The sequence below is a fragment of the Polyodon spathula genome, chromosome 30 (genome assembly GCF_017654505.1).
Source record: "Polyodon spathula isolate WHYD16114869_AA chromosome 30, ASM1765450v1, whole genome shotgun sequence".
In the NCBI taxonomy this organism is placed as follows: domain Eukaryota; kingdom Metazoa; phylum Chordata; class Actinopteri; order Acipenseriformes; family Polyodontidae; genus Polyodon; species Polyodon spathula.
The window spans coordinates 6,741,076-6,753,065 of record NC_054563.1 but is presented as its reverse complement, the minus strand read 5'-3'; the positions used below and the strand labels follow the sequence as shown (position 1 = coordinate 6,753,065).

The 11,990-nt window shown below is 39.1% G+C and overlaps 1 protein-coding gene across 3 annotated transcripts in view; it reads left to right on the top strand.

The window, feature by feature from the left end:
* Nucleotides 1-2,652: 2,652 nt before the first annotated feature.
* The window catches only part of LOC121302715 (F-BAR and double SH3 domains protein 2), a 79,538-nt gene continuing 70,200 nt past the window's right edge, over nt 2,653-11,990 (top strand). For 2 of the 3 annotated variants that reach the window (XM_041232810.1, XM_041232809.1), the window contains exons 1-2: nt 2,653-3,007; nt 5,543-5,640. In XM_041232810.1, the coding sequence (XP_041088744.1) occupies nt 2,987-3,007; nt 5,543-5,640 (119 nt within the window). In that variant the 5' untranslated portion in view covers nt 2,653-2,986. The remainder of the gene's footprint in view (nt 3,008-5,542; nt 5,641-11,990) is intronic. The other variant, XM_041232812.1, reaches the window with a different exon arrangement.

The following is an 11,990-nucleotide window of genomic DNA, read 5'->3' as shown; positions in this document are numbered from 1 at the left end:
AATACAGCAGGAACAAATATCGCTAATACTCAGAATGTTAAAGATAATTTCATACAGCAAATGCAAATGAAAATATGTTATTGTGAGATATCATAGGATAAGAATGAAATGCATGTTGGACATCCTAACTGCAGTAAATACTAATAAAGGATTACGGTAGTGTCCATTGTATTTTGCGAAAAACTAAAGACAAAAAAATAATCGCATATATTGCAGCGGCGGCTGCAGGTGGCCTGACTTTGTCTGTGGCTGTATTGCGATCCAGAACTGTAAATATTAGCTTAAAGAGCCAGCTGCCGAACGTTTCGTTATGTTGTACATATCTTTCTCAAGGGATACTGATGCACACAAGAAACGCAACACTCAACGATTACGCAGGTGGATCAGTCGGACGTGACAGTCCTGGGACGGTGTGGTGACCCTCGCCTTCCAGGACGTGGCATGTCCATCACAGAGCCGGTTTCCTGGTTTCTCTGGACTAGCCTGCTCATTCTCCGGGGAAACTTATCTTGCAGACAAACCAGACCGCCTTCAATCATGCCGATAGCAACGAGGCGATCTTCATTACTCAAGCGGGGCATGGTCGTACCTTTCGCCGTTCCTGCGTTAATTAAAATTATGTATTTTTCTATATTTATACAGATTCTTAATCAACTCGTTTTGGCAATTTTAATTCAACTCAAATACCAAACACTGAGCACCCGGCGTTTTTACGAAATCACACGACTTTAGCTCAGTATTTTGTTATCCCAAGGAACAATACTACGCAAACAATCAACAAAACCTGTCTGCTGACAATTTAAAATGTAAGTAACATTACTTTAGAGCAATGAAAACTGCTGTTTTATTTAGCTTCTTTTCTGGGAAATGGATTTTTTCCCCGCTCTCTCTCATATCATACCCCTAACATGAATTCTCAATTGGCGCGCAGCGGCACAAAGGAATACTCACTGGAAACTGTCTTTAGGGGGCAGTGTTGCCAAGTCTTACGGAAAAAAAAAAAAAAGCGGCACTTCAAAACAAGCCCAACCCATTTCAGGGAGGGGAGCGGGGGTGTTTGTATATATTTTGTAGTAGTTCTAGTTTTGCTACATACAACATTAAATTGCACATTTAAAATCTTAAATTAATACATTTGCGTGTACTTACATCATTAAAAAAAGCTATCCTTGCTCTTTCCACCCTCAATGGTCTCTGTTGCCTCAGTGTTCTACATTCCCGTGCAACCCACGACTCCAAAATTTAAAACGACCTTTTAAAACAACAAGTCCAACTCCGATTATTATAAGCGGACTTGGCAACTGTGCTTTAAGGCATCACCCGATGCGTTAAGGTAAGGTTTTAGCGCTGGGGTTGCTTAAGGTTAGGGTTGGTTGGGTAAGGGTCAGGGTGGGTTGATGAGAGGTGCCAAGCTCGGAAGTGAAAGGCAAATGCCCATGAATGCCCAAGATGATATTCCTTTCCGCTGCCCTGCAGCACTGGTTTTGATGGACGCTGACTCCGCACACTCACAGGACACATTATGGGTACAGTACAAAGTCCGAACCCCTTCCCCAGTCAATAACACAGTCCCAACCCCTTCCCCAAGCAATAACACAGTCCCAACCCCTTCCCCAGTCAATAACACAGTCCCTACCCCAGTTCATAACACAGTCCCAACCCCTTCCCCAGTCAATAACACAGTCCCAACCCCTTCCCCAGTCAATAACACAGTCCCTACCCCAGTTCATAACACAGTCCCAACCCCTTCCCCAGTCAATAACACAGTAACACAGTCCCTACCCCAGTTCATAACCAACCCCTTCCCCAGTCAATAACACAGTCCCTACCCCAGTTCATAACACAGTCCCAACCCCTTCCCCAGTCAATAACACAGTCCCTACCCCAGTTCATAACACAGTCCCAACCCCTTCCCCAGTCAGTAACACAGTCCCAACCCCTTCCCCAGTCAATAACACAGTCCCAACCCCTTCCCCAGTAACACAGTCAGTTCATAACACAGTCCCAACCCCTTCCCCAGTCCCCTTCCCCAGTCAATAACACAGTCCCAACCCCTTCCCCAGTCCATAACACAGTCCCAACCCCTTCCCCAGTCAATAACACTATCCCAACCTACTAACAGTCCATGGAAGGTAAATAGTTCGTTGCGGTTGCCACACCGTTACAATATTTCTTATTAATACGTTAAGTTCAACATTTACTGTTTTGCTCATGTTAAAAACACATAACACATTTTAAAAATATATTTATAACAAAAAAAAAAAGTACGGTTGCGTTCAATTTTTTTTTACATTGTGGCGGCTGTATGATATAAAGCAAGAACGCAGGATTTTCAGGGTGTGTTGTTGTGTAAATATGTTCAATTCACTTTAAGCCCCCCATATTAGTGTCGTTTTAAAATAATGTATTACAGTTTCACTGACTCGATGCATTCACTAACTATGTGAAAAACTAGATAACCCTGCGACGACGCGGTTACTTCATAACATTAAACTTCTGAGGACAATAAAGCCGGGAATCTGTGTTTCTGTGTTTGACGGTCCTGCTGTGTTGGCTGTTACATTGACTTGCTCCAGCTCTGTTAAAGATCCTTGTTGCTGTGCAAGTCTGGTGGAGACGCGAGTTAAACAACGTTATTATTTCACCGCTCCACGGCGCTCTTCTCCTGTTTGCTCGCCTTCGCTTATATTTGTCTCAACAGCCGAGATATTCCTTGCATTATCACCACACGTCGCCGTTGCGCCTCTTTTGAAGCGGAAATTCCGTGTATTTTCATTGCTATTCGCCTATGCTGCTGTCCCCGTTGCCTGTCTGTGTGGTGCGGTGCTCGACGAGTCCGTGGAACTGGAATATCATGGCCGCCTGAGCAAGTTCCAGTCTCTCTGCTTTCCTTTCTCTCTTCAAAACCGGGATCTTTCATTTTTTTCAGCTTTTCTCGGGTTCTACCTTCGTTTAAAGGATTTATGATTCATGTCAAAGCCTCAACATGCAGCCTCCCCCGAGAAAGGTATGTATTTTGATTATTTTTTTTGTAGTTGAAAATGATGCCAAAACTAGCTGTGCAGGCTCTTATTTTGTCCAGTCTCTGGGAATGTTTGTGATGAGACCGGTGTGATGATACTCAGCGATGTAATTTGAAATAAAAAGACAAACCTCATCTGGAAATGCATGTTCGGTTAAACGCACTAACTTAAAAAAATCTTAGTCGGTATTTGATCCTGATATTGTAGCTAATGTTGTGAAGTTACGTTTTCATGTGGAAAATTTGGAGTGACCATACCGTAACGAAGATTTTAGTTTTGTTTTTGGGTTACTTTCTTTCTTTTAATACATTGTTATGGTTTTTGAAGATAGTTTTGGCAATTGGTGGCAGTTTAACATTTTAATGATAACAATGGGAAAATAATGACATACGATGCGCATAGACCTTGATTTTTAATTGGTCCTGTTGTCAAATCGCACACAACAGTTGACCAGTCGTTAAACACTCGTGTGAGTATTGGAATAAATAACACACTGTGCTTTGTGCTGCTGTTATTGTTAACGAAAATTGCACGTCATCAATGTAACGTTTTCCAGCATGCATTTATTTGAGTTATATTGAAGTAAATGGGATCCAGTAGTAAAATGGTACATTTTTTATTGACATGGATTACAGAGTCCCGTTGATAAGCTTTTAAAATCTCACGCTTCGCTTAGGTGATGTACATGGTGTTATAATTGCCTTAGCTTTCATGTTTCCAGGTGTACTGGTATACCGTTAAGGTTTTGTACTGCTACCAGAAAAACACGTTATCATTTGATGGAATCGTGCCTGTTCAATAGAAATGCTGGTTTGTGACCTGCGGGAGATTAATATTCTAGGCAGGTAAAAAAAAATATATATATATATATATATATATTATATATATATATATATACACAATATATATATATATATATATATATATATATATATATATATATATATATATATATATATATATATATATATATATATATATATATATATATATATATATATATATATATATATATATATATATATATAATTATAATATATATTTTAATATTCATACATTTTACAAAAATACAATACATTTATTTGGCATTTGTTACTCGCCATTTTTGGTAATGGTAATATTTTCCATTAGCGATAGATAACGTTGTGCAATGCAGTTTATTGTATAATAATTTTTCCAATGAATGTGAGGCACTCTGTAGGGCCAGTCTACTGTACATTTTGCTAATTTTGTGTGTAAAAATTACCGAAACATGTGGGCAGTTACATCGCAAGATAAATAGGATTAGGACCTTAAGTTACTTGCCTTGCTGTGTTTTTTTTTTTTTTTTTTTTTTTATTGAGGTGCCTGAGAATCAAATAACAATGTACCATACTGGCTGTGCTGTATTTCATGACCACAGTAATAGTCTGACTTATGCACTGCCTGCTTGCTACCCTTGACAGCATTATTGAAGACAAACAGTAAATGCAGTTAAAACGACTAGATGATCAGTTACTCATTATTGCACATGCAAGTGGCGCATTGATCTTAAGCAAACTTCTTATTGTACACTTGTAATGCACTTATTACACTGTGGTTCTTAACAAATTGACTGCTTTAACCCTAGGTTGTTTAGATAAGACATGTTAATGACATGCAATCTGTCATCTATATTGCTCGCTGTTGAGAGCAATTTTGTTGTCATCACCTGGACTGTGTAAAAACTGTAATCTGAATTTAAGTTTTTTTTTTTTTAATTCTCTTCAGTGTAATGAGAACAGTAAGCACAGCAATTGGATGTTTAATTCAGGATCTTTAATGCCATCACCAGACTCAATTAACTAACTAATTAGCCACCATAATTATTTTTGTTCTACTGTCTGGAAGAATTATATAAGTTAACAGTGAACCATCATAAGAGTGTAGTCTACCACACGGGGTTTGTATAGGAAGTAATTGAATTCTCTGACAGAAGTCCTTAAGCTGTCCCCAAACCTTCTATTAGCAGTCTAAAGGGGTTGGTGTTTGTGGAACTGGTTGACTCATGCTTTTATGAGCGCTAAACTGGTAGGTTTGGTTAACACAGTCCACATTTTTTTATTTTATTTTTTTTAATAGTCCAAGCTGTTGTATTTCTTGTAAAAACGTCCCAACCAGAAACACAGTTTCGGATAAAGGCGATCCAGTTTGTGTTTTGCTTTCATTAATAAACTTGTATGATTTAGTAAAGGGAACATATTGGTTCGCAAAGTGGAAAGAGGGTTTCAAACTTGTGTGTCTGCTGCTGCCTTTGGTTAATTCAGTAATCTCTTATCTAGGTCTGCTTTCTGAATTGTATTATGTTTATAAAAATACAAACCCAATTCATATAGCCTAGTAATAAAGGTCTACTTCTAGTGGTGATCATTATTTTCTGGTGAGAAGTATCTAACGCGAGTTTTTCTGTTGTCAGATAGTGTTTTGTGTCAGCTGTTTTGTTGAAGATGTGACTCAGTTCTGAGAAGGAAAGCCTGACTAATGTGTTGGATTTATTTCAGGTAAAAGTTACCCAAGAGCTGAAGAACATTCACACTGAACAGATGAGCAGACTACAAGCCAAACACCAGGCAGAATGCGATTTACTGGAAGACATCAGGTAAAATGAACACCCAGATTACAAAACCCAGGGATGTGACGAAGGAATTTCCTCTCGGATTTCCTGCTCTGGGCCGTTAAGAGATCTCTCACAGCTGGATATTATAACTGGAACTAATACCGTGCAAATATTTGTCCCTAATGAAAGTGTAAGGCATGTTGGAAAAACATTCCGTACATTTCAGCCAAAAAGTCTTCTTCCCCGAATAATATGTTGCAATCCTGTGGAGGCAGCCAGCGTGATAACATTTGTTTTAGATTGTTGGATTCCAGAAAGCTGTGGTATTGTGTTTGTTGTTTGTTTTTTTTTGTTTTTTTTTTGTGGAGTTGCCCTGTTGCAAGGTCAGATATTGGCATAACCTGTTTAGTGGGTTTCTTGTCCTGAAACAGTAGGTGTTTTGCTGCTATCCTCGAATACTAAGGGCCCTTTTTTAAAGCAAGGGGAAAGGCAAATTGTGTAGAAGGAACAGAACTGTAATAACAACTTCCAGAGAGGAGTCTCTTATTGTTCGGGGTAGTTTCTCACTGGTTTTATAGCGCATATTTATTTCTTTAAAATCAAACTCTTTTTCTATATTGCAGTAACATCAGGAAGAAATTGGAGCAGCCTTTGCTTACTGAGTTTCAACAGAAGCCTTTAGCAGATACACCCACCCCTCATTATATCGGCCCTCGCTATACTGCGGATTCGGATATATCGCGGTCGGATATATTGATTTCGGATATATGCTTTAGCTGCAATATACATAGGCACTTAGAATTACTGTTCGTTTTATTTTGTACTGCACATCACAAATAACAATATACAAAACAATTAAAAACAAAGCATTAATATCGTATTGTTGTCATATACACACGTATTGCACAATAACAAAGCAAATTAAATATCTGTTTGCTGAAGTGGTTTTTATTTTACCCTCCGCTGTATGAATTAAAACTGTTTGCTGCTTTTTATACGAAAATTGAGAAAAAGCGGGTCGCGTAGAGGATTTATACTGGACCCTGACGCCCCTGATAAAACAAGGGAGTGGTTGTACAGTATTTGTTATTTATTTATTTTTGTTTTTGTTATGGGGGGCTCCCTCGATATATTGCGGGTTTATATTGGACCCTGACACCCGCAATATATCGAGTGGGTGGTTTTATCTGTTTTTCAATTTGATAGCCAAACTTTTCAGACACTGCTCCTTGCCTTAGTGCTGATGCTTACGCTAATATGTATCTATCCAAGAGGGCTATCCCTCTGAGATTAACCTCATCAAGACCCCATTCACACTTGCAATTTGAGGGGGCCCAGGGTTAATGTTATTCTACTGGCTCTAGAGCAGTGGTTTATTATGTATTGTGCATGTTGTTGAGCAAAGTGTATTTGATATGTGGCAGTGTATTGCTGTATTTAGATTATAGTGCTTCCCTTATTGAAGCTGTCGTTTTACTTGTGGGACAAGGGTTTTGTTATATAGCTATATGTTCGGTAATCTTCCAAGAGAAGGGGTAATGCTGATGTTCAGTCTTCACTGGTAATGGTTAGGGACTAGAGAATAATAACAACGAGTAAAAGATAGAATAGTTTAACAATCCTATTTGTAAACAAAGACGGTATTCATACAGGTTAAACAAACACGTATAAACGAGAAGAAACATGTGTAATGTATTTAACATTATTTAGTGCCATGTCTTTCCTTAGGAGGGAGCAGTAGCACTGTTAGGTGGTCAGTCGCAAGTTTGTCTTGTGAGTGTCATTGTGCAGAGCCAGATAGTCACCTGACTCGCCGGCCCGGTGGAGTGAACAGTGTCCTAGAGTGCTGCAATATAAAAGTCCTAAAATTCTTTCAGCGCAACACGGAAAGCATCAACAAATGAAACTGGACCGTAGATAAGAGTTTAGTTCTTGGAGATAACTTGACGCAAATTTTCCCAGGTACACACATACCAGACACCCACCACATCGATGGATGACATCCTTTATTTTGGTTAGAAACAGTTTTGTCATAGCAGCGGTGCAGAGAGGTCCAATGGCTTTAAAGAGAGCTTCATTGCTTGCTGCTGCACATCCCTGCTCAGGGAATACTCTACGTGTTGTTCCAATAGAGAGACCATGTGCCTATATAGCATATTAACCCAACACAATTCTCACTGCTGAAGAGCGATGGGCTTTGGGATCTTGTACAGTAATAGAGTGGCTGAGCTAAACAAGCTGCTTGGAAACAAGACAGCCCGGGCAATGCATTGCTTGGTTGCAGATTGCTATGCAACACTCTCTTTACAGTTCTCTGAGGGCATACAAGTTCATAAATGCTGAGTTTCGTTTTATCTTCTTTGTAAAAGGTGCAGCTGCTACTACCTGCATGTCATTTCCTAACAAAACGAAAGCAGCATCAGTGTGCTTTTATTACCTCGTTGAATCTTCTGATAGTTGGTCTACATGGGATGGGGATAATATGACACTGGGGTCTCTATCATAAGCAATCAAGCATTTTTTGCTGGAAAATTATGTTCTGGTTTAGGTTAGCTACTTTGTAATGAAATGTCTGACTATGCCTAAAAATCCAGTTCGGATCCCTGTTTGATGAGCAGCTTGTCAAGAAAATCTTTTATAAATGCCTCATATTCAGATATCCATCAATAGCACTTGTACTGTATGTACAGTGTACTACATGATGAAAGCTATACATTCATATAAAATCTATTATTATTATTGTTATTAGTTTATTTGAGAGACTCCTTTATCCAAGGCGACTTACAGGTGTTGCAGGGCAATACAGGGTTACAATGCAAACTTAGTATTTAAACATAGTTTACAGTAAGTGCTAATAATACTACAGTCAGCACTCACATATCCAACCCTGTAAAATTTTGACTTCAGTGATGGTTAAACGAGTGTGACGCATATCTGATTATTTCATTTCGTTCCACCCCTTGTCCGTTTTTTAAGGGAACACAAAAAAGATACAATGTCAAAATTTGGCATGCAGATAGAAAAAAAAATGCGGGCTGTGGACAGATATTCAAATGAACTGTGTGAAAAAAGAGATGGGCTTTGTATCACAAAACTGGTGATGGAGTTGGAAATCGCATTTGACGGGTAAGTGCATTAATTAATTAATTAATTATATATATATATATATATATATATATATATATATATATATATATATATATATATATATATATATATATATATGGGGATTGATTTTATTCTTAATACAATGCCGGTAAAACGCAACTGACATGTATCTATGTAACGGATATCCCAGTGCTGACTGTACTAAAATACAATGTGAACTAGGATGCAACGAGTTAGGATTACGAGTTATATCTACAGTGACATATTAGTAGTGCAACAGTGCAGGGATAGTGCATCAGCTGAGGATCTAGTAGCGTGGTGCTGAGGTCAGGCAAGTCCATTGCATAGTGGGAGGGGTGGGTCTTGAGGAGGTGGTATGTGTACTACTGCATAAAGTATTGCATAAACTGTGTGACTTTCAAGGGACTAAAAAAAAAAAAAAAAAAAAAGATTGACAAGCCCTCTTCCTCTGTTGCAGCTGAAGTCTGAAGTCTAACACGTTCCCTGAGCAGTATAGTCAGGCTCCTGTAAAGGTCATCTGGACGCTGTGCTAGCTGCTCTTATGCTTGGTCACACGGGTGATGCAATCTCAGTGGAACTCTGTGTTCCTCTGAAGTAATTCCTGCAGTCTGTGAATAGCTTACCTGTGGTGTCAAAGGGTGGAAGCCGAGCAATTACTTGTTTATGGTTTCAGATATGTATATACAGTGAAATCACTTTGATTTCCATCACCCGAATTACTGAAAATTACCTTCCAAAACAGTTTTTTTTTTTAACATACTTAACTGTCTTCAACATAAAGGTTGCGTATCCCTGTATCTGGGATCCCAGTTCAGTTAGCTTCATAGCTTTAGGGAAGTGACAACTTTATTTCATTAACTGGATCAAAGTGAAGTAATACACTTATGCCAATACTGAGAACTTATCTTGAGTGACAGCTTTTTGACACTTAATTGAATTAAAGTTTCAAGGACACAGTTGGGAGTATTTGATCTGACACTTTTTTTTTTTTTTTTTTTTTTTCTGGGTGTTGCTCGATCTATAACATTTAATTGAAATCCTCCCCTAATCGAACCCATGAGATTTGTGTCCAGATTAGCGCATGTTTTTCAAAACCCAAGAGCACATGTTTTTTTTTTTTTTTTTTTTTTTTTTTGTTTAGACATTCTTCTCTGTTCAGTTGAAACATGCTGCAGATGACCTCATTCTTCTTTTATAAGAAGAAATACTTCTAGATTTGTTTGAAGTAGCAGATGGCTAGAGTAAGCCTTACAGGCCTGGTTGTTTGTTTAAGTCTCGAGCTGTAATGTGCTGTATAATATTGGAAGTTCTCTCTCAAAAGCCAGCTCTCATTGGCTTTGAGTGTCTGCTGGTGTTCATTTTGCACCTGTTTCATAATAAAATGGTACCGTATGGACCAGCAAAGTTGAAAAGTCACAAGATTTCACGCACGCACACACAGTGTACCTCGGCCCCTGCTGCTCGGTCAACAGCAAGTGCTGGCTCTACCAGTGAGCATGATATGAAATAAGTTCCACGAGTCCTGCCCTCACCCCCACCCCCTTCTCATCACAAAGGAAGATGACCCCCACCTCTACCCCTTGGCCAGCACCACTGCTAGATCCAGCATTTTTTGCTGTCTTTAAAAAGGGCTGACGCCCCCACTTGAACCTTTGACACTTGAGCGCAGGGAGGTCAGCACAGGCTTGCTTGAGCACTAGTACGGGACATTTCTTAAATTAGATCTGTTTTAGGTACAAGAACTGGTGGGGGGGCCCTCAAAATACAATCTGCTATGGGAATTCTGAACGATGCATCTCTTTTAGAATTGCAGTCTAACAGCGTAACGTCTAATCTGTGAATGAATGAATGATTCCTCCTGTAAACGGCACAGTAGCCGTGTAATTGAATTACTCTATTGCAATAGATAACCCGTCACTTAATGTTAGGTCGTTTTTGGGATCTCCTGGAGGTTCACAATGCAATAACATATTTCTGAAGCTGTTCACGTATTATAACCTTTCTTCTTAAGCCCCACATTATCTTATTTTACTGGGCAATATTTATGAGTAGTTACAGTGTTCTTTTTGTTTCCCCTGCATTAGCAGTTAATAGTGATTAGATGGGGTCGTTCACTGTGCTGCTGGTTTGCAAGGGCCAGGAATGCGGAATGTTTTAATGCGTCCACATGGCTTGTTGAACTGTGTTTGGCCCATAACACCTAACTTCTATGACTGTTGGCGGCAGCTGCAGCAACCAGCGCTGTTTACAGCAATAAGAAGTTTTTTTTTTAACAAACCACCAGGATTCCTGGGCTAATTTCATTGGAATCCAGTTTAGCCAAGTACCACTTCATGTTAGAGCTGGTGGCTCTCCAAGAATGGTCTGTTTAGTAGAAATGGCAGTGTTATTTTTCTGGCGTCCACTCAGTTCAGCTCTCCCGTTCAAATTCAGATTCATTCAAATCCACATTTCATTGGAGCATTGCAGGAACCACCTTGGCTATGTTTTTATGCGGCACAGAAAATACATAAGAAGGCTTGTTTGTGAAGAGTTACTTCTAATTGAAAATGTGGCACATATCATAAAAATATTTGGCTGTTGATTACATTTTAAAAATAAGCTTGACTTTACATAATTTATGCCTACTGTACATAAAATATTCAGTGAGGTGAGATCACCATGTTTATTACTGTACTGTGGCTTTCACATACCGTAATACCTCTCTATAGTAATGGTACAAGCGATTCTCTAACCACAGGTTTTTTTTTTTTATGTGGTATACAGTGGGTGGGAGTCGTGCAATATGTTTACAATGTGAAGTCACATGCTGTCTGTGCGCTCAGTAGGGATCCCAGGCTTAGCTGGATGATCAGACAGCTCCTCGCTCTCTTAGCTGGAGTCCATGTATAACACTCAGCCTCAGGTGCCCATGTTTTCATATTCATGTTCTGGCCCACCTGGACATTACATCATAGATGACCTCCTACCATTCCATAAGCACGTTGGCAAGTATTTCTGATATTTCAAGATTAAGAGCTCCCCCCTTATTTATACAGACGGTCTAGGAGAGAGTGTAAATAAGGTGGAAATTCTTACAATCTCCACCTAGTACCTGTTCAGACAGGCGGGAGAAAATAACCTCAAACTTATTAAACCCTCTTGCCCTGCACTCAGTCTTGTATTTTTGGTTTTGAACTACATTGTCTTGTTGAGACTTTTGTTAATTATTGTGCTGGACAAGTTGATTTATTTTGTTGTGCTTAGCCAAAGGAAAGATTCAG